The 21,981-nt window shown below is 53.5% G+C and overlaps 5 protein-coding genes and 1 non-coding gene across 6 annotated transcripts; 4 read left to right on the forward strand and 2 right to left on the reverse strand.

Moving 5' to 3' along the window:
• V2A60_002849 (WW domain-containing protein) lies at positions 1-858 on the reverse strand (the record flags this gene model as incomplete). Its single annotated transcript, XM_083254194.1, has 1 exon — positions 1-858. The coding sequence occupies one exon, from the start codon at positions 856-858 to the stop codon at positions 1-3; it is 858 nt and encodes a 285-aa protein (XP_083110320.1).
• Positions 859-1,971: 1,113 nt separating this feature from the next.
• Positions 1,972-3,204, forward strand: V2A60_002850 (concanavalin A-like lectin/glucanase domain-containing protein; the record flags this gene model as incomplete). The annotated part of the gene is made up of 1 exon (XM_083254195.1): positions 1,972-3,204. One exon carries the CDS (start codon positions 1,972-1,974, stop codon positions 3,202-3,204), a length of 1,233 nt encoding a protein of 410 aa, XP_083110321.1.
• A 1,651-nt stretch (positions 3,205-4,855) lies between these two features.
• V2A60_002851 (MeaB bZIP transcription factor) lies at positions 4,856-5,981 on the reverse strand (the record flags this gene model as incomplete). Its single annotated transcript, XM_083254196.1, has 2 exons — positions 4,856-5,782; positions 5,838-5,981. The coding sequence occupies 2 exons, from the start codon at positions 5,979-5,981 to the stop codon at positions 4,856-4,858; spliced, it is 1,071 nt and encodes a 356-aa protein (XP_083110322.1).
• Positions 5,982-12,581: 6,600 nt separating this feature from the next.
• On the forward strand, positions 12,582-14,844 carry V2A60_002852 (uncharacterized protein; the record flags this gene model as incomplete). The annotated part of the gene is made up of 2 exons (XM_083254197.1): positions 12,582-12,629; positions 12,682-14,844. 2 exons carry the CDS (start codon positions 12,582-12,584, stop codon positions 14,842-14,844), a joined length of 2,211 nt encoding a protein of 736 aa, XP_083110323.1.
• Positions 14,845-17,475: 2,631 nt separating this feature from the next.
• V2A60_002853 (uncharacterized protein) lies at positions 17,476-19,122 on the forward strand (the record flags this gene model as incomplete). Its single annotated transcript, XM_083254198.1, has 6 exons — positions 17,476-17,499; positions 17,836-17,854; positions 17,999-18,157; positions 18,241-18,345; positions 18,426-18,483; positions 18,555-19,122. The coding sequence occupies 6 exons, from the start codon at positions 17,476-17,478 to the stop codon at positions 19,120-19,122; spliced, it is 933 nt and encodes a 310-aa protein (XP_083110324.1).
• A 1,019-nt stretch (positions 19,123-20,141) lies between these two features.
• On the forward strand, positions 20,142-20,213 carry V2A60_002854. Its single transcript has one exon. It is a non-coding gene; the product is annotated as a tRNA-Arg (tRNA).
• Positions 20,214-21,981: the final 1,768 nt, after the last annotated feature.

Raw genomic sequence — 21,981 nt, forward strand, 5'->3', positions numbered from 1 at the left:
TCAGTCCCGCAGCCACGCCCTGCGCTTCTCCTCCTTGCGCGCGCGCCGCTTCTCCTTGAAGGCCTTGACCTCGGCCTTGCTGGGCTTCTTGTTCTGGCGCTCGGCCTTGAGGCTGCGGCCGTCGTGCGCGGCCGACGCGGCGTCGGCGTCAAAGTAGGCGTTCATCTGCCGCCGCGCCTTGGACTCGTCGCTGTGCCGGCCGGGTCCGGCGTCCTCGGACTGGAACCCGCCGCTGTACCGGTTGAACGTCGCCGTCGCGGCGTACAGGTCCGCCGCCGCCGCCGCCGCCGAGAGCCCTCCCGGCCCGTCGGCTCCTTGCTCATCGTCATCTTGCGCGCCCTTGGCATACCACGCGTTGGGATCATAGTCGCCGTGGATAGCCGGGTTGTAGCCGCCCGCCGCGGGTTTCTCGTGCGCCGGTGGCGGCGCCGCGGCGGTACCTGGCGCGGTAGTGGGCACGCGGGGGTTATCCCACTGCGTCTTGCCGGTGAAGCGGTTGTGGAAGAACCACGCCTGCGTGTTACTGTCAAACTGGCAGTCCCAGCCGTCGTCCTCCGGGACGGGCTCGCTCGGTAGTGGGGGCCCGCCGGGCGTCGGCTCGTTGGGGAGCGGCGGCGCGGTGTCTGCCTCTACCTCGCCATCCTCGAGGTCTGCTCCTGTCGCTGGGTCTTCTGCTTTCGTCTGGTCCTTTGTATCCTGCTCTTCACCAAGGGCTGTTGCCGCTGCATCCACAGGAGGGTCGTCGTCTGGCTTCGCGCTGGATGCGCTTTCGTGTGCTCGAGGTGCTGCGTTGATCTGCTGCTGTGTAGCAAGATCCGAATCCTCGGCTTGAGATTCTGGAGCTGGTGATGACGCCATGGTCGTAGTGATGCGCTCAGGTGGGAGAAAACGTTTCAGCGTGGACGTCGTCGTTGAAGTTGGTGTGATGTGTTGTTGTGCCCCTGTAATCATCTGCAATGGTGAGCGTCTGGGTAAGCAGCCATCATTATGACACTTGGGCACCTGATAGAGAGGAGACAGAGACGCTATATATGCGGTTCCGTTGAATTCGGAGCGTCCGTTTGCATGTGCAATGTTGTGCGGCGCAAAAACAAAGAAGTGCGGCGTGGTGGTGCGCCTTGCAGGTTTGCAGGGATGGCCTGCCTGTTGGCAAAATAATCGTCATAGCTCATCGTCGCCAAATTCGGCGGGCGGTGAGTGGACATCACGTGGAAACTCTTGCTCTACATGAACACAATTGTAAGCATCTCGGAGATTCATCTTTTCTAAATAGCTGAATCAACAATCGGTTATGACTAGGATTCATGCTAAATCTTTTCGTTCCATTTATTACTGCGCTTGAATGTTGAGCACGTATAGGCCACATTGTGCTCATTCTGTGCACGAATACCTCACCGACGAAGCGGAGGAATAGACAATGAGCTGACTCTTTGGGCAATGCGCAATGATTCGTCCCTTCGACAAAAAATCGTCCTTTGATAGCAAACAAGATGGCGTAAGCAGGCAACGACGATGGTCCCGATCGGCCAATTCACCAACGAATACTGCCTTGGGGTGAAGCTTGTCATCAAAACGCACGCGCCACCCCACGGAACTAGCCAGGAAGAAGAAAGAAAAACAAGCTGTTCGTACAGAGTACAATTTTAAGCACATCACGCTTGTCTTACTTGCCCTGCCTTTCAGTTCACTGGCGTACCGCTGAGTCGGGTGCAACCTCTCGGCGTGGCCGCTAAATCTCGGAGCAGCACGATCTAGACCACAGCGCTGCGCCTCGCCAGCGGCCTCACAAGCAGCTGGCAAGGTGGTACGGGCTGAGAGAGACCTCGAATGCTAGTTCGAAGTGAAACGACCTTCGCACCTCCATATATCTTCAATAATTTTAATCCTGGGCGTAGGGAAACCACAACCGGCGAGTCCCAACTGTCTTTCGCACTCTCGTCTACTTACACAAGACCCCCCCTCCCCATTGTTATGGCTTTTCGACAGTTAGCCGCCACGCTGTTGTTCACGCCATTCTTCTTCACAGCGTCAACGGCAGTTGACCTTATCGAGGATACCAGCTGTGACTGTTTTCTCTCCAACGGAACGAACCCCGACTACTACGCCAAGCACGCCTTCTTTGACTTTCGGCAGCTGTCGCAGCATGCTGGCGTGCCAGACGTGGTCGAGGACGCGAGCAAGGTCGCCTCGGCGCCGGCGAGCAGCGACTACTTCAGGTCGGATGCCTGGACCAGCTTTTGGGAGGTCGAGAGCTGGGACAACCGCAAAGCCGCGGCGAGCAAGGGCAGCGAGAACAGCCTGTCCAACGACGCCACCGTCTACATGATCAACTCGGCAAGCAACATCTACATTGAAAAGGCGGCCAACAGTAGCAGCAGTGGAAGCGACGGCGGCTATGGCGGCAAAGAAGATGCCGCCACTTTCCTCACCATGCGCACGAAACGCCTCCGGGACTTTCAGACGGCCGCTGAGTTTCAGACGGCGGAGGCCGGCTACCAGTTCCTCTCGCTGCGGATGCGCGCGCGCACCGTCGGCGCGCCCGGCGCCGTGACCGCCATGTTCACGTACCGCGGCGCCGACGACCCGGCCAAGGTGCAGGAGTCCGACATGGAGGTCCTCACGCGCGGTCCGCCGTCCGTGGTCCAGTACACCAACCAACCGTCGGACCTGCCGGGCCGGGGCGAGATCGCCGGGGCGACGCGCAACGCGACGCTGCCCGGGGGCGCCGCGTGGTCCGACTGGGCCGTCCACCGCCTCGACTGGACGCCCAGACGCAGCGTCTGGTACGTCGACGGGCGCGAGGCCGCCAGCATCGCCTTCCAGGTGCCGCGGGATCCCGCGGCCGTCAACCTGAACGCGTGGAGCGACGGCGGTTCGTGGAGCGGCAACATGACGGTGGGCGGCGAGGCGAGCCTGCAGATCCAGTGGATCGAGATGCTGTACAATACCACACGCGCGGGAAAGCGATCGTTGACCCGCCAGACCGCGACGGGGCCGGGAGGCCGTCACAAGGTGGCCCGTAGACGGAGCCGCGGAAGATGCAAAGTCGTATGTACGATTGATCATGCAGCAGAGGTGGGCAGGGTGGCGTTGTTGGCAAATAACACAGCGAGCGGTGCAGCTCCAAACACCAAAGCTGCTGATGCAAGTGGCTTCCTGGTATTTGGCTGGGCCGTCGCAGTGATATTGTATACAACGCTATAGGATGAAGATGTAACCCCTCAAAATGTATAAAGTTAAGTTATTGCCTGGCCCGAACTCTGTTTCCAGATGGGAACCAAAATTATCACACCAGGGAATGACGCCCAACCACCACAACAACCCTTTGTCCTTCTATTCCTCCACAAACAAGTCAATTACTATGCGATGCTAACGTCTAAACTATGTAAGAAGACTAATCAATCCCTGAAGAGTCCATATATCCCTGAACCACTACGTCCCTACGCAGTCACATTGATTTAGCATGTAGTATATTATTATAGAGAATGCACCGCATGAGGAACTGTAAAATCATCGGCAAATCCAGCCGACTTCCATCTCGCGTCATGGGCTTTTATCGCCATCCCAGTTGGCATCTGCTACCCTAAGTCCTGCTGGCAGGACTGGTGGTTTGTGTCGTTGTCTGTATACCATCTCTTTCCAGCCAGCAACTGTTGGATTGCGGTGGAGCAGAGGGGGAACAAGACTTCGAACATATTTGGCGAGTTGACCTGACCAAGGGCATGGTCGAGGTTGAAGCTTTAGGGCTTCACCATTGCGTTTCAGCAATGGATAGACCTTGCGGGGAGTTCTGGATTCAGCCCTAGAATAGGGTGTCCAGAGCACTCCAGAGAGCTTGACATCGCCGGCAGGCTTCTACCGGCGAGGCTCAAGAGAAAAATTCGAGTTTGTGAGAAATGGGAAAGAATTCCAAAGTTTCTCCAGAAACGCCCACAACAAATGCCCGGGGTATCATCCAAGAAAACCAGATCCAAAAACACCAAAACCAGCCGTTGTACCATGCTTACCCTTCATTACCGAGAAGTCGTCGTGTAAAGACCACTGCCCGCCGTAAAACACCACCACGGTACACGCTCATGTGTGACAAAACACTGCTAGTATATTCAAAATAGTCTCGCTAAGGGTCAGTGTGGTACCAAGCAGCAGGCCTTTAAGCAAGCTCTTGTAATCCTTTGGACCGCGATAACTTTTCATCTCCGTCAAAACGCCAAAAAAATCAAGTGAATTTTCTCTTTCTGCACAACTGCCGATAAGTGTGCTTGTAAAATGTCGTAAATCAGCTTCAACCGCAGGCATGTGGAAGAGCATGGTGTGAAAATTGTTCAAAGAGCAAGCGTCTGGTAGAAGCCAGCGCCAAAGCGTCGCTCGAGTGCTGAAGAAACAAGTAAAAGAGGTATGTAAAAAGTGGTATTGAACCGATGGTAATAACAGTGTGCTGTTGATGCCGACAGCAAGGGGCGGGTGGGACAACATGTCCTACTCGAATTCAGGGTGTAACAACGCAACACGCTTTGCCCTAATAGGCCCAGATCTGATTGATTCAATCAGGGCCGGTTTGGTATTGCATGTCCTTGAGTTGCTCGTAAGTGAGAGTACCGCAAGCGGTCAGTCAATTAGGCTATTCTGCTAAAGCAATGCGCACCCCCAAGCTGATACGGACAACTATGCCCATGGCACGGACCGCTCCGAGTTGGTTGGTGCACCAATTCCGTGGTGCTGTGCTCATAATCGTCAAAGTCGTATCGTGTTCTTTGGTACATTTCGAGCCAAAAGCTGGCAACTTTCATTGCAGCTGGCTTTTATCGCGCCTTTCAGCAGCTGCAATAGACCACTGCTGTTTCTCAAGGCTGGGCCTCTATCGCATAGATGCAGATTGTTCGAATGGAAATGGTTGGGTTGGAAAATTCATGCTCGCACTGAGTCCAAAGGGATCCCAATCCAAGTTTTGCTCCAGAAGCTGGCTCATAGAGGAAAAACCCGCTCCAGACCCATGAATCTGGTGGTTGGCTGTGGCCGAGGTAGGCGAGACAATCATGCTGTCGCTACCAGCGAATGAGTGAGGGAATGACTCGCTGCTGGTTGCATTGTCCATCTCCGAGTCTTGCATGAGTTCTCCGTGCTGATCATATTCATGCTCGAGCGCATCAAGATGGCTGGGGAAGGGAGGGGTAGCGTAGAAGGCACCACCGGAGCCAGCGATAGAGCTTGAGCGACGCTCCAGGAGATGCTGGCCTGAGACTCCGGTGATGATGCCAGGCATGTGTGAACGAGGCCCACTGCCAGAGTTGACCTTGATGGTTGTATTTTCAGCAGATGGGGAGAAGGCAGAACTGGCATTGCTGGGAGAGGGAGCAGGATGAGTTTTTGGAGAGGTTTCAGCCTTGACGCCGTTCATGGCAGTGTTGCTGGCCTCAACTTTAGGCGCAAGAGTAGAAACCGACTTGCGAGCGCGGTTCATGATGGGCCTGTGAAGGGGAGGGGGTTGCACCATATTCTGGGGCATGTGGGTTGGGCCTAGAGTTGGGCTACCAGTCTTGGCCTGAAGCTCGGCATGGACGTCAATGCCTTTCTCCAGGAGGATGCGCTCGAGCAACGAGTTCTTGTAGCGCAGCATGAGGCACTCATCGGCAGCATTGCGATGGGCAGTCTGGAGGTTGTGCAGGTTTGTCTCATGGACCTGGATGGTCTCCTCAAGCTGCTTGATGTACTCGGTGCGCCTCTCACGGAAGGCGGCCTGAGCCTGTCTGTTTCTTTGCTTGCGCTCCTCAGAAGTAGCATAAATCTAGATGAACATTAGTCGTGATACAAGAGGCTCGGGGTATAGCATGACAACTCACAGGCTTGCGACCGCCCTTTCGCTTGGGCTGTGCGGGCTCAATGGCAGCGGGAGTAACAGGGTTCCGCTCACCCTCGGGGGTAGAGCCAGCAGAGTCCTCACTCTCGTCCCTGTGGGAAGGCTTGGGCTTGCTGTCGATGGACATGTTGGTGGTGGCGGCCATGCGTAGATTGCGAAGACTACTTTGCAGGAATATCTGGTAGGCGGTATGTTGTCGTTGAGTGACAATGCGGGTGATGCAACGACAGCCGGAATGAGGGATGGCCAAGATGTGAGACGGAGTCGTCTGGATGCAAGCACCAGTGTATATCGAATAAGAATTGATAAGAATAGATGTGTATGCAGATGGGCAGGATGAAAAGGGAAAAAATGAAGTAAGAAGTAGGGCGGCCGGCTGAGATGGGGCACCGAGGGCTGGATGGGAAGCGGGGGAAGGAAAGAAGTGGTTGAGGACGGCAATCCAGGTTCCGGCTACGGAAGCAAAAACCTGGGCAAATTTTGCGGGAACTTGTGACCTCTCCAGCTAAGGACCTTGCTTGGGTACTTTGGTAAATAAGTAGCTGGCGGGCGGCGGCGGGCGACGTGCTCTGATGGTTGGTGGCTGAATGCCGGGGCGGGGGATGTCGCAGCCAGTTGTGGGAGGGCGTCTGTCGTCAGGGAACAGGCGTGTATCCAAGGAAGAGGTATATGTTTGCTTCTATCCTGTTCGCCGTTTCATAGACAAGAGTTGCCAACAGTCTCTGCTGACAGGTTCACAGTTGATCCAAATCTGGGGTTGTCATAGAGCCAAAGCCGGGGAACGACGAGGCGATGGGGGAGGCGGCCTCGAGTTCTTTTATGTAATAAGAGGCCACTACTTACGGGGGAACCTCTGAACTACGGAAAAAGACGAGCAGCCTCACCAGCGAACAGGGCAGGCATACTGGTAGATTGTTCGTGGCAGCTGTGGAGCGGCCACCACCATGGCCTGGAACTCTGCCCCATCCCATTCCCTCCATCCCAGAGTGGGCGGGGGTTGCCATTTGCTATTGTCGGGCCTCTCTGCCCAGTTGCTGTGGATATCATCCAAGGCACGCGGGGGAGGAGAAGAAGACTTTCTTCACACAACACACTGTATCGTGCACGGTATACCTGCCGTTGGCCTTGCGTCCTGCTACTCTCAACCACGTTGGATCCTGTACTCCATACAGTGCCAAGGATGGAACCACCGGGGCGCATGTCTCAAGCACCGGAACCTCGACCAGGATGGGGCTGGCGGGCCTGTTGAGTCGTTAGCTTGGGGTGGCTGTCCAGGGGTGGTCCTGCATTGGCTCGCTTTGTACGGAGTAGCTTCGTTCTGGTCAAGCAACCTTCATCACGACTTGCGCATAAACATGCTCAAGGTTATGCAGCCTCCTACTGGTAACTAACCCATGCCTGCCATGGTTGCTGGTAAGCGATGTACCAACGTTTCCGCATGCATTGACAGAGAGCGATGCCGGCCGGTGAGTAGGCCAGGGCTGGCATATGCCTTGTATAACTGGGTTGCATCCTCACCAACAGCAAACTATCCAATGTTTATATGCCTCTTGAATGTCGCTCATCAGTGAGCAGCTTGACTACAGGCTAGAACGTGTAAGTAAACCGGCTCTGCTTCCAAGGCTTTACAAGTACTCGGCAACTGGCGCTGACTGGCATTGAACCTGCACAAACAAGCCACCGCCGCCATGGCTTTCGAAAGTTCTCCCCCACAGAAAGTATGCATCTCCGCGCCTCTCCAACTCAAGCCCCCTCAAAAAAGCTTGTCGCCTCGTCCCTTTTGGCCCCGATAATACAAGGGGAGGGGGCGGCCACACGCCCGCCCGGCAAAACTTCCTCGTTCGTCCACGCTCTGCCAGGATGATACTGAAAGCTCAGGAGATAGTTTTCCCGTTCGCTTGGCGAAATCAAGTGGACTTCTGGACAAGGTCCGCAGAAGGCTAGCGCCTGGCTAGTTGGGCTCATTGACTCGAAAGACGTGACATCCGCGAAATTTGGCGCTGTACTGAAAGAGGGAGGTTGCAGAGATTGCCGGTCCAATTCGTCCTACCCCTATGCCCTACTCTGAAAAAGGCAGCCGGGTAGTAGACATTCATTCGGGCGATCTGAAGGCTGTCGCCTCGTTATCAGTACCAGGAGAATGCATGTTTCCTGTTGATCGCTCATGGACTGAGCTGTACGGATACATACGCTAACCCGTAGAATCATTGCTGAGTTTCTGAGACTCCCAAGTACTTACCGTGTGAGCGAGCTACACGGTATATTTTATTAGCCTATAAAGTGGAGAGAATACTCGCATACTAACCTACCTTGTATCCAATCAAGGCTCAACCCTCGGTAGACTTACTGGTATTCCTACTATTTCAACTTTGTACTTCCCAAGGGACTGTATAGTATGTTTATTTATGCTGGTAATTTCAAAAATAAATTGGAAAATAGTTGGTCATATATAAGCTTTAATCACTATGGCAGACAAAGTATACATTATATAGTCTAATTACTACGGCTTACTCGCTGTAGGGTAGAGTAATCCTAGGGTGATAATGTAGAGCTACAAAAATATATATTATTATACTTTGCTTATAGCTTATTGCCAGTAAGGGCTCAAGGTAATGTCTAAGGAGTGAAGAAACAAGTCGATAAATAGAAGAGGCCAAGTGTATTAGTAAAAGAGCTCTATGACGGCCTTCCTACAGAGTTTACAACATCCACTAGCTATACTGGGTCGCTAGAAATCAAGTCAAGGAAAGACCTATTAGTTCTGTTTCCCTTTGTCAACTGCGATTTCTTGACATACAAGGCGATAGCGTGGAATTGAATGCGTAATAATCTAGCAAGTCAGGGTGCTGGTTACGTTCAATATATCGAGAAAGTTTCTGGCGGTTGAAAATGTAAAGAGGCAAACGCAATGGGCTGAGGTTCGACCAGCTTTTTGTCTGTGGACTACGCGCCTGGAGCATGAGCCTATGAAGCAAGGTGGTAGAGGCTGCTTGTTGCCTCGTTTAGTGGGAGAGAATCGATACTAGTGTTTGAACGGGATCGGAGAAGCTCCCTCTGATGAGGAGCATGGCGAGAAGCCATCGCTGCGAAGCCCGGTTAGGCGGCACGATTTTATGGGTTTTACACCATTGCACCCTCCCGTTAAACCAACCCTCTACCACATGATGGACAATCTCTACCACTCGAGCTTAATGCCCACCCAGGCTACACAAGTTATGGCGCGTGAGGCATTCAAACTGCGCGGGTTGGCTGTTGCACGGAGCTGCTGGCACTGTTGCCCGGAGCTGCCTGGAGTTGCGCCTCTTGCCGTTGAGGCTGCAGGGGACTTGTTGGGCAGCAGCGGACGGATGCTCTCATATGTAACATGGAGATGTAGCCAATCAGGTCGCTGGGCAAACGATGAATATGTACACTTTCAAATGCAAGTTTACTCGTTCTGGTGATTGCTCTTCGTCGTGAGAAGATAACAGAAGTCCATATTGCATATTGAATGGACCGCTCCGCGAATGCCTTTCCAACTCTCTCCCTCGAGCATCGTACTGCTCCGAAACCACACCGGTAAAAGCTATGATCAATCCCTTAGATGAACTAGTGCTGGACAGGCCGTACTTCGTCAATGCACCAAATGCTCAGACTCGTCGCTAGGCAACAGCTGACTACCTAGCCAAGGCAAAGTTCTCCAAACTATGAAGTGGTTCAGGTACTACATCAAATAGCACACCCATTTTCAGACGGTAGCATTATTAACAGAAAGATCTTCGTCTAAGAAGATCATTCGATGAGAAAATCCGTACGACTCGGCCAGTCTGATCTACTTGCCCAACGGCGGAATCTCGAGCTCGTCGCAGAACAAACTAACGTAACGGTGCCGCGTATCTACGACTTCGGTTTCGATCGACGGATTCTGTTAAAAGATGGCACAAGGTCTATCGGATGGGTCTTGGTTCCGCCTTCTGGAGGAGCGCTTGGTGGACGAGCAGGGCTCGGGGTGGGCTGGCATGTGGGAAGTTGACAGGCCCATTCAAGCACCGAACCATCATCATTCACAGTAGGCTTGAACACTCGATGAACGCTTCGCAAACCGTTCCAATAGCTGGTCCGAGGTTACCTGTATTCTTGGTCAAGATCGAGCACTCGCAAGCCGGACAGTACCGCTAGGGCTAGGAGCAATTTCTTTGATGAGATGAACGCGGCTCTACATGAGCCGACAGCTGAGGTCGAATTGACCAGGAAGGGGGCCCTGGCGTTAGATGAGCTAGAAGCCAGGTTTTAGGTACCTTTACAATCTCCTTGTAATAGCTTAGGTTAATAGTCGTGCTTTCATTATCATAGTAGTAGAGCATGTTCAAGTGATACCAATACTAGTTTATAGTTGACCGTTTCAGGAAAGGTCCAAGAAAGTAAGTAGGTTTCTGCAACTACTTGTCGAGTATTCTCTATCATAAAGGCACTAACATAGCCACATGCCATGCTAGCCACTTTGTGGGTGTTGGTACACGCATCAAAACATGAGCCTCGTCTACCACAGAAGCAGCGCTGTCGTCGTTCTCAAGCGTGCAAGCCTTCGCTGCAACAGCGCTGCAATCAGGCCACGCGCTCCTCATTGCACTGCCTGCATTGTCCTAAGCTTCTTACAGTATCGCGCGATGGTGCAAATTTGCCAATTGACCCATTTTCTCCATCCCATGGGCTAGATGCCGTGGGTGGCTTTTCCGACGGACCCAGAAGTAGGCTGCCTGGTGGAGTCTTCCTTTCTCACCTTCCAGATCAACTTCAGTCCTTGCTTGGAAACTTGTCTTCTTCGAGCTGATCCTAAGCCACGGTTGCAAGCCGACCGGTGAGATTGCAGGTTCAAGCCGTCGTGCCAGGTCTAATCATGCACCATAGGACAGCCCTGCTCGATGCGCGGGTGGAAACGTAGATCATTAGGTCGTGGCGAGCACTGGCCGCTTGAATACAGATCAAGTCCCACTGCTCTGCGTAGCAATGGCCGCTTGTCGGAAGTCAACTCCATGATGCGCCCAATCTCCTCTATCAAGTGCAGGGAAGAGTCCCGATGAGCTTTGGCCCTCTGCAAATGAGCCGTCGACTTTCCCCCCCGAGCCCTGACCAGGGCAGTCGCCTTTTGACAAAAGAAGTTACAGGGACCACTGTCGTACCGTCGTCGTATTTGCAATAGCCTGCCTGCGCGCAACCCATGACTCAGCTCAAACATTAGGCTTCAATTCAACTACAGTAACCGCCTTCTGTCTCACTGAGCACCTTCTTGTTTGGGCAAGGCAACTGCCTCCAAAACTGCTAGACTATTCAATCAAGTCCCTAAAAACTGATGATGCAGTAGACACACCAAGCACGTAGTCGTACTAGTTCCCAGGCAATCTTCATTGTGGAATCAGACCATGGAGAAGAGAGTCAAGTCTCCTTAGCTAGTAGCACTTATCAATAGAGCAATTGTAATAAGGTAGAGCTGGCGGAGTCTCGGTGCAATCGGTACTCATGCGTACTTGTCAGCTATGAAAACAGTTCATGGTAGACGCGAGGCGAACTGTGCGTGCAAAAGGCCCTGGACGCCGATCATACAGGGAATGGAATGTGGCGTGAAGCCGGGAAACGACATTATCTATTCCCATTACCCCATCAGCGTTTCACAAGTTTGTTGGGTCAATAAGTCCTCTCGGTTCGTCCGCCTGTTCCGGCTCCGGCTGATGAACGCTGGTCAGCCATGTTGTCGCTCAAGGTTCTTTCGTCTGCTACACGAGTGGACCGTTGGCAGATGACCAGATCATCTTGTGAGCCGAAATTTGCCACTTCTTGACAATCCTTCGCAGAACGGGAGCTTCCAGAGCCACTCCGGCTGATGCGGCTTGCCGGGGTTTGATGAGTTTGATGGGTTTGGTGCGAAGCGTGGCGACAACGGCTGCATGCTAGTCGCTGATGGGAGAATACGATTTGCGACTACCAGCAGAACTTGAGTCTCGCCATGTCTGAATCAAAGCACTTTAAAGAGAGGGCGGCGGAGAGCAAGGTGGCACGGCGCAGTACTTGGCGCGTATTGTCGATGCTGTATCTGGACATTGTCTAGCCTGACACATTAATGTCAGCATGACGCTGTCTGTGACAATACACGTCGAATCATATTTCCCCGCAGTCTTGAAATCCGGGGTAAATACCGATTGCTTTCGCTGTTCCCGTGCCGATTGTCTGCAAGGTGTCAATGACAGATTTGTTATACGTAACAGAATTTCATAGCCAAGGCCCTACAGAAAGTATACTAGGTCGGTGTTGTGGGCCTCTAACAGCTGCAAATCCGATAGATTAGGTTGAATTTGCTTGAGAAGGATTTTATAGCCTGTGATGGGAATGCAGTTGTTGATCAGAAAGCTCGACTTACAGACGACGACGATGACGGCGGCGCATGGTGTTGAGGCAATTCTGGCTAGACAGAGGTGAAACCGGCACAGTGCCGTTCTACAGTGTGTAGGGACATTAGCACAGTAAGGCGCCTAGTTGTCCCTCCCCTGGAGCTTGGGCCACGAAAAGTAAACAAAGCGCCCCACCCACGTCAACAAACCCTTCCTTTCCTACACGCTCCCCGTTGACATCATATCAATAACGTTCATACTACAACATTCCACTATACAGGCCCGTTGAGCTACTCCACGCCAATTTACCTTGGTGCTCCTGTACGCTTTCCTCCATTATAGGCACTTTGCGCTCTGCTGGCACGATGTCTCCCTTGCGGCGTCGCTCTGCGCGCATCGCCAGCACCTCAAAGGTATTTAAACTGTTGACCGCCACTTTTATGTGAAATGTACTAACAGGTACAGAAAACCAAAGCAGTCCCCGAGCTCTTGTCTGTTACTGAAGATGCCGAACCTGTCGCAAAGTCGTCGCCTCGGCGCTCCGTTGCCAAGTCGCCCATGACCGCCCCTTCTACACCACCATCGTCGGCGATCAGGCCACCTCGTAGCGAAATGCACCCAAGCAAATTTCATCAAAGCACCGGGGAGCCTTCTTCCGCAGTAGCTCTTGGGTTCACAGATATCGAAGCCACCGACAGAAGAACGACGGGTACTGCGTTGACCGCGACCCCGTCAAGGTCGACTGGCATTCCGACGTCGTCGTTCACCTTTGATCTGGCGACGTCTACCAATGGAAGCATGCTCAGTAGCGACGCGAGAAAGATTATGGAGGAGCTGCAAGAAAAAGCTGCCAAAATTAAGGTTGAATTGGTTGCTAAGCGCGAAGCAGAAGGGATGGATAGTAGTGCTGTGGGCGACCGCCGTTTCGCCAAGCCAAAGAGCCTTGCAGGTCGCTACAGCGCCGTTCATGCCGCCGAATTCGACAAGATGGATTCCATTGAGGGGCATGCTTCTGCTTGGAGGGCAAAAACATTTACGCCTGTTGTTTCCGGCATAAAACGTTCGCCATCCAAAGCCAGCCTGGCTGAATCGCCAAGTAAAGCGGCCGAGTCGCCTTCCGCCCAGAAGACAAGCATTTATCGGCAGTTGTCGCAAAGCTCACAGAAGAATTTGAAGCGCAAGTCGTCGGCTGCAAACTTGGATGGCAGAAGCGGTGTAGAGTCGCCCAAGAAGAGTCATCAAGATTCCTCGCCCAGCAAAGGAACTGATCGCACTCCAGGGGAAAGACAGCCTGTGAAACGGGTCAAGCAACGCAAAGAGGACGACACATCCACCAACAGACCCAAGCCTGCGACGACCCCGACTGCTTCGCGTACCACTCAACGTCCCCAGTCAACTCTCTCGCGCTTAAGGAGTCCTACAAAGTCGTCAAGGATGCACACATCAGCCAGTCCTGCAAAGGCCGCTGTTTCTTCGGTACCCACGCCGACGAAGCCGATGGTCAGCCCGCGCAAGCCTACGATTTCGATGATTTCTACTCCATCTAAGCCATCTGCCAGCCCCGTCAGGGTGGCTGCACCTCCTACGCCTAGTTTTGCACAGTCGCTCTCTGCAGGCACCTCCAAGGCCGATGGGCTTGCTCGCCGAATCCTTAGCCCGATGCGCATGCAGAAAGTCAAGTCCATTCTTCGCTCACAGCCGGCCGAAAACTCGGCTGCCGGGAGCGCCATCCCCCAGCCTGCACTATATGGCTCGCATACTCCTGCACCCCCACGGCGTGACAAGGACTTGCCACCGGCCCCTTTCACGACACCTCGTCGTAAGCTGACGAAGAAGGTGACATTCACGCCGGAGACTAAGCGCGCAGCCGCGGAGCAGGGCTCTCCTTCACCACTCAAGCCATCGTTGTTCAGATTCAGATCTGCTTCAGGGCCCAGGAGTATTCGTGATGTGGAGGTGAAGAGTACTGCGACCGAACATGGCGGTCACGTTGCCTATCCTGATTTGTCTGCGTTCAAGGATATCATCGATTCAAAAGATGAGGACGGCAAAGAGAGGGCGCCTTCCGTCCCAAGCTCATTCACGTTCCGCAGTGACCATACTATTGAGTTTGGCGATGCTCCTAAGACTGGGTTTGGTAGCTCTGTTGGCCAGTCTAGCGTTCGTCATGTTAGACAGTCGCTCAACCAGGCAGCAAGTTTACCAGGCAGCTTCCCTGCGCCACCTGCTGCCAGCTCGCACCCTGACAAAGAAAATACTGCACCATCCTCGCCTTCCAAAGCATTGGCGGGTGTCTTGCACGGGCTGACAAGCAAAAAGCGCCACCGGCCAAGCACTGATGAGGAGGATGCGGCGAGGGAGGCGGCAGAACGAGCCTCCAAGAAGCGTAAGAACACGATGAGTGCCCCTGAGCGCCCGGCCTTGTCTTCAGCAAAGGCTATTTCATCGACCCCTCAGAGCAGCGCCAAGAGAGCACGACTGGACCGCAATACAGCTCTGACGCCGAGCAGACAGCAGCTCAGCAAGACTCGGACGGCGACACCGGGATCCGCTAGCCCGGCAAAGAAGACGCAAGGCATGAGCATGAGCCGTTTACAGGCACTTGCTCGTCCCAAAACTAGAGTATGAAGAGTGGGACTAGCCGCGCGCTGTATGTTTACTGTTGTTTACCTTGGCAAGATTGGATTGCTATGTTTCGGATCACCTGCTGCAGCAGCTGCTACGCTGAGTCAGGTTGATGGCTTAAGATGACGTCGACTTTGCCTTTTTTTTGTTTCGGTTTTCCGGTTTAAAAGCGGGTTAAGGATAGGGTATTGGCGTTTTGATTTTTAGGTGTTGTATTGGTTTTTCTTCTTCGCTGTATATTTCAATGTAATCAACACAACAGCTTTGTCTGTCTCTTGTGGCATTGTTTTGGTGACTTGCTGTTGCCCTGTGATTGTTTGACATGGGCGGCTCCTGCCTGTCGTCTGATGACTTTGGCCGTGTATGTGACGACACAAGTGTTCCGATTAATCATTCATTGTCAATCTCAATGTGATCGTTCATTCTTTCGAGCCCGTCATCATTTTAGAAAAGGTTAAAGAAGGAAGAGAAGCAGAATCTATTTATCATCATCGTCAAGTCAATATCAATACAGAGGCATCGTGAGTGATGCCCATAGCAGAGTTACCGATCATGGAATTTCGAACCGGCGACGAGTTTATATGTAATTATTGCCACTGCTCGACACTTGGGTATCCGGTTATTCTTGGTCATTCTGCTCGCCTCGCCTGCAGCCAATGCGCTTCCGCCATCGTCAAGCTGTCGATATGCTGGGTCTGCGGAGAGATGATCTGCCGCGGGGACGATTGCATTAGCTTTGGTTGGTGCTTCTGGCACAGGGCTTGCTTCAGCTGTCTACTCTGCAGGGGCCGCGCAGTCGTTGATCTGTCCTCGCGCCGAACGGCGGGAACATCAGCGGGCAGGGGCGCGAGAGCAGAGGTAGCGGAGGTGTTTAAGCCGCCGCTCTGCGCTGCCTGCGATATGGAGACGGCGAGAGATGCGACCGAGCATGACGACAGAATCGTACAAGCATGCGTGGACTTTGTGGATTCTACCGATGGAGGGATAGCGAGGCTGAGATGGCAGGTGATGAATGGCTTGTCTGGTTCGATACGAGACGAGAAGCGGGATCCGCGTTTGGAGAGCTACGCAGGGCGAGAAGCCAAAGCAGAAGGGAAGAATTCAGGGCCAGAGGATGATGAGATGGGAGAGTCCCAAGAACTGATCTGGATCAATATGGCCGATCCGCTCAACGGGCCGGTCTTTCAACCTCGCCCACTCAAGCCGGTTCCTACGTGTATGACGAAGAGTGCATGCTTTATAGGCCAGAAGAATACTACGGAGAATTGAGCGTTGTGCGCGGTCAAATTGTTGTCTCGGGCCAGTATGCCAGGTTAATTTGGTGGACCAGTATGGTGTACTCAGTATGGTGGAATCTTGGGCGATCAGGCAAGTCGCGACTCCCAGGAATCCGCAGCCAGCATCCCGAGTATATCAGCATTGGGGTCATCAGATACGAGAGCACTGCAACGGCGAAACAAACACGAAGACTACTTATTGACAGTGCCCTTCGATCCGTCTGGCTGGTGGCAGTTGAGGGCTGCCAGTCTTGTGTGGCAGAGACGGGTACTGCTGGTGGAGCCGCTACTACAAGGACAGGCGTTAGTGCGCCTGGTTGCGGCCCGGCAAAAGCACTAACGCATGCGGGGGCAGCAATGTTGAGGTCATGAACAGAGCCCTACTTGGGACACAAAAATAAAACCAAAAAATAATAATTCAAAAAATAATAATACTCACCACAACCACAACCACAACCAAATATTAAGCGAGGAAGCGGTCGGCTTTTTTGGAGTGCACTCGGCCAGTGACGCTAGCTGCATGCGTCCATTGATTTCGATTTCTTGCGCACGCTCGCGAGATACACTGATGCGGATTGGCATTTTGTCATGTATTTTAGTGATGAGTGAGGCAGCGATGGCCGTGTTGGGGGATAGATGTGTGTGTGCCGTGTCGGCCAGCTAGGTAGGTAATGGGTAAAGTTCGTTAGCTGGTAGGTAGAGGCAGTGAGGTAGCATACCCCAGATACAGAGAGGTAGGGAGCCCCATCGGTCCCTGCGTACCTAGGTAGGCACCTAAGGCACCTAGAGTTCCGGCCTGTAGGCACCTGTAGTAGCTGTAAGCCAAGTCATATAGGTAATCCGTAGGTACTTAGGTAGGTAGTATGTAGTCTGGATCAGGTCTCCTTTTTCCTCTGTGGCCAGAGCTTTCCAGCGGCCGGCAGCGTCTTGTTTCAGGCCCCAGCCTGAGCTGCGTGTCCCCCTATAGCAGTCCTGATACTGGCTCCTCCGGTATAATCACTCAAATTTCCGGGCCGCTTGGTACCTACTGGGTACCTAACTTTAGGTACGTTGCCTGAATGGGTGCGCTACATTACTGAGTATTAGCAGGCGGCCCCGGTCCACCCCAATTTGCTGCCCTTATTTTCTTGCTAGGCCCTGCCTGCTGCGAAATGCTAGGCAGGCAACTAACGTAGCGAGGTACCTGTGCTTGGCCTGCCCTCTGCTCCCCCTGCTCCCTCTGGCGTCGCCGCACACAAAGGTCATGCGATCCCAAGCACACTCTTTTGCCTCTGCCACCACACACGTTGTCAACACTCCCACCCGCCATTGAAAGCTCCTCGTCGGTAGGCGTTAAGCCATAAACAACACGACCAAGATGTCGTCCTCTATTACCTCTCAGGTACGCATTCATGATCCGCATCTTCGGATTGCCCTGCCAGCAAATCGACGCAACACACGCTGCCCCTTTGGCGAAGCGAGCGAGGGAGAGAAAAAAAAGCCGCCAGCGGCCCTACACGCCGCGGGAATCCGTCGTCAAGATCGCCGCCAAAATACTCCCCAATCTCCTCGAATCGCTGTGCACAGTCCTGAAGAGCAGCGAGCTGGTTCTTCTGAGAAACTTGAAGCTACTGGCGCGTGCTTTCGGGGTCGCAATGTGATGCGCGCGAGGCGACACCGCTTGGCATTTTGAACGATGATACGATGGATTTAGCTAACTTGTGCGTTTGCCTCATAGAACCGATTCGCCTACTTCGGTACGCTCCCACTCCCCTTCATTGTATAGGTGGCTTTTCCATTCGACCTGGAGTCGTCGACTCGAGAGCGAAAGCCGTCGCACACTCAGCAAACTCATCATCACCCCAACACGTTCCGCATACTAACCCTGCACCAATTCTCAGGCAACGACGAAGACGGTGATGCCAAGCCCAATGCCCCCGTCAAGACTGTCGACAAGGCCACCACCCACACCACCAAGCGCAATGTCGAGCCCCAGGCTCCCGTGAGAGCTGGTGGTGCTACCGGCAGCCGTCGCGGCGGCCCTGGTGGTAACGAGGGTGGTAAGTTTTCCTGCGCTCAACTTGCCTGTCCATCCCAAGGGGCGAACAGCTCTCCAAGCATTCAAGCTGACGGCATCTTATAGCGTTCCGTGATCGCAACGCTGGCAGCTCTCGAAACCAGACTCGCTCCACTGATGAGGCTCCCCGTGAGGGTGGCCGCGGTGGCGCTGGAGCCCGCGTTCGTGGCGGTACGTTGTATTCCATCAGCTAGCGGCGCTCTTATCGTGCTGCCTCGACACTGATTGATCGGTGCTAACACTTGATGCAGGCCGTGGCGGCCGCCGCCCTCGTGATCAGGATGACCGTCACTCGCGTCAGAACCGAGAGTAAGTCGGACATGGCACTTGCCTGCCAGCCAACACACGACACGCGATGTCTCAACTAACCACCGGAATAGCACCACTGCCAAGCAGACTGCTCAGGGCTGGGGCTCCAACGAGGGTAACGCCGAGCTCAAGGACGAGCAGGCCGGCGAGGCTATTGCCGAGGGCGACAAGAACGCCGCCGCTGATGCCGAAGCCGAGCCCGCTGAGCCCGAGGACAAGAGCGTCTCGTACGCCGACTACCTCGCCCAGCAGGCCGAGAAGAAGCTCGCTCTCGGCGGCCACAAGGTCCGTGAGGCTAACGAGGGCAGCAAGCTCGACAAGAAGTGGGCTGGTGCCAAGGCCCTCGAGAACGACGAGGAGGAGTACGTCTCTGCTGTCGGCGGCAAGAAGCTGCGTGAGCGTGAGCGCAAGGTCAAGCAGACTGTCGACTTTGATCCTCGTTTTGTCGAGTCTGACCGTCCCCGTGGCGGCGCCCGTGGCGGTGCCCGCGGTGGCCGTGGCGGTGCTCGCGGCGGTGACCGTGGCGGTCGTGGTGGCGAGCGTGGCGCCCGTGGTGGTGCCCGCGGCGGTCGTCCCACTGCTGCTGCTGCTAACATCAACACCAAGGACGAGTCTGCCTTCCCCAGCCTCGGCAAATAAGCGACCAATGGCCCCGATCCCTCGCCTCTCTGATTGAGTGATGTTCTGCTGTCACCGCGGGCTCACAGCCAACGGAGAAGATGCGCTCGCGACGCTACGGCTCGACGAGGCAAACATGGCTTGAGTTTGTTGGGATCGAGCGGGGCATTATCATGGTTCGCGCGAGCGGGCAGCCGGTAGCAAGACTGATTGTTGACAGCTGAGGGATTGTGGATGTGGCGGCCTTTTTCTTCCATGTTCTATTCTTTGCCTGCAACGATCTGTTTTTCTACACGCGTTATTCCGCCCCTCCCTTACACAGGAAAAAAAAACGAAACACGAATAAAAAAAAACTGGGCAGAACGGGAACAAAAAGAGAGAAGAAACGAGAACTCGAAAAAAGGGAGGGCCTTGAAAAGGGATAAAGTAGGGAAAGGGGTATATTTTGGCTTGGGAGATTTTGGGTCTGATGTATTCCAAGTAATCTCTACGAGCCTCTTGAAACGTCTTCTTTTTTATTTTACACATTTTCATGATGACACTACTGTACCCTCTTGTTATTTTGGGCCGTTTTCTTTTCCTTTACTCGAAAATTACTTAGGTATACTGGTTGCTATTTTGAGTCTTGATTTTTCGTATTTACAGAGAAAAAGTTGGTTTCCCAATCAATGCCGCGAGGAGCCACTATGAAATCGATGATTTGTGTGATGGGAGGAGTGTTGGATTTGGCATCTTGGCCAAGCTGGGGTCGTGAAGTCTTGACACTGGTGATGATTCGTCGTTATGTTATCACTGCCACTATAAAGAAATTGATCAGTGGAGCATGGAACGACGGTACGAATGTGAAAAAGAAAGAAGCAGAAGAAGAAAAACAGACCTGGTTCATGTTGGTGGCCCAACATCATCATCATGTCGTCTAGGGTAGGTTACTGTTGACTTGAGGCTTTTCTTACTTGATCAACTTTGACGGCAGCACGAAGAGAAGAAAAGGCTGACAGTATGAGCGCAATTTGGCAGCTTCTGGTCTTCATCAGAGCTTCGGTCGCGTGGCCAAATGGCAAGGCGTCTGGCTACGAACCAGAAGATTGTGGGTTCGATCCCCACCGTGACCTGCGGATTATTTCTTTTTTGTTCGTGTTGTTTCTTTCTTTTTGCTCCCCTCCATACCTGGTGCGATGGGCGCGCTGTGAGCGGGCTTGATATCTGGCTTGTTATGCATTCGACGACTGGAAGAGTGTGGCTGCAATGCTCTGCCGTTGCGCGGAAGCTCAGTGAGGCTCTCATACATGACACGCGTGCTGGTAGCGAGAGCCAAGGCCGCCGCCACAAGGGCCATCTTGAGCGGCTTGTCTACTTTGTTAGTCCATGTGTCCGCTGTTGTCTTGCTCGAGCTGATTTATAGATTCGTGGATTTGACATTATCTCTTTGAAATATTCTCGGCTGTCTCGTTCTACTTGGAAAGAAAAAGGTGTTTAACGGTGTAGTAGAAGTACCCCAGCTCAGAAACTGAAAACATTGCCCGAGTGTTTATCTGCCTCGGCATTTCTGAATTCCTTTACCATCTGGCCACTGAGGATGATGGGCTCTGAATCGCGCCTCAGGCCCCTAGGCGGAGGTAATACACATAGTACGCACCCTGACAGCCTTGAGCCTGTGAGCACTTGTACGCCAGAGAATGGATACTTGGCATATCGCGTCCAGCTGCTTCTATTGTTGCAAGCTGTGCAAGTTGAGCATTGCACTGGGACCCTGGGTTCATTTTGCCATGCCATGTAGAACGAATCTCATAAGCTACTGCCACATGTGGTGCTGACTGACACTTATTGAGGCACCGGCTTATCACGACAGCACCACCTCGCTCACGAACAGCGAGAGCCGGCGACACTGGGCGACAAAAGAACCTTGCCAAGCAAGACGTGCACGAGATTGCAGAATATCTAAAAGTAGTAAAGATTTCACCCCGACCGATAAAGAGCCCCGTGCCGGCACACCGGCACTCCCAACTATGACCCGTTGTTTATACATGCGGCACCAGCAAGCGAAAGCCCTGGCAAAGACTGAACGCTGGCTGGCGTCACACTTTTTAGCTTCTCTGCATCACAAAACGAGCAAGTACCAGAACGAGAACAAAAGTGCGCCGTCTAATTCGACTGCATCGTGAGCAACTTGACAGACAGAGAATGCGGCGGTTCGGCAGTCTTAGGGCCATGTGAGATTCCTAATCAGGCAGGAGGGCATCGCCTTGATAAGCCTGGCTTGATGCCAAGTCGGTCCCCGCCGGACGGATCTCCCATGCGCACCGGGGGTCTATTTTCAGCGAGTTGACGGGACAAGATGATGTGCTTCCTTTCCGTAGCAAAGGTACCGAGACTCCGCTCTAAGAATAGTTGGCCACTGCAGCCCCCTTCCCGCCCCCCCCCCGGGATGTCAAATAGAGAGAAAAAAAAGCCTAACCCCGGACTCGATGGCAGGTTCGGCGGATGCGACGCCCTGTTTATTACTCGATGCCGCACTTCCGAGGGCTGATGGCAGACCTCCTGAAAATGCCGCCGTGCCGATGGGCTGCCATTTGCATGCTAGTCTGATACGCAATCTTTTTTGTAGAATAGATGAAGACAACAATTTACCGGTCGTGTTGTGCTTGGCGGCATCGTCTTCCCATCTACCTTGCTGCCTTCTACAAGTGGCGGGATGCTTCATCTGACACCGACGAGCTCTTCATCAGCTTCCAACTCTGGAATGCCACCCAGGCCGGCCTCGAAACCTGGATTTGGAAGGTGGCGAGTTTGATATCACGGAAACCTGCGGGTTACTGTATTGTTCGGATTCATGTTGGGCCCAAAGCCGGAGGTCAAGGACGCTTAGAAGTGTATAAATAC

Source organism: Cordyceps javanica, chromosome 2 (assembly GCF_051103115.1).
Source record: "Cordyceps javanica chromosome 2, complete sequence".
In the NCBI taxonomy this organism is placed as follows: Eukaryota; Fungi; Ascomycota; class Sordariomycetes; order Hypocreales; family Cordycipitaceae; genus Cordyceps; species Cordyceps javanica.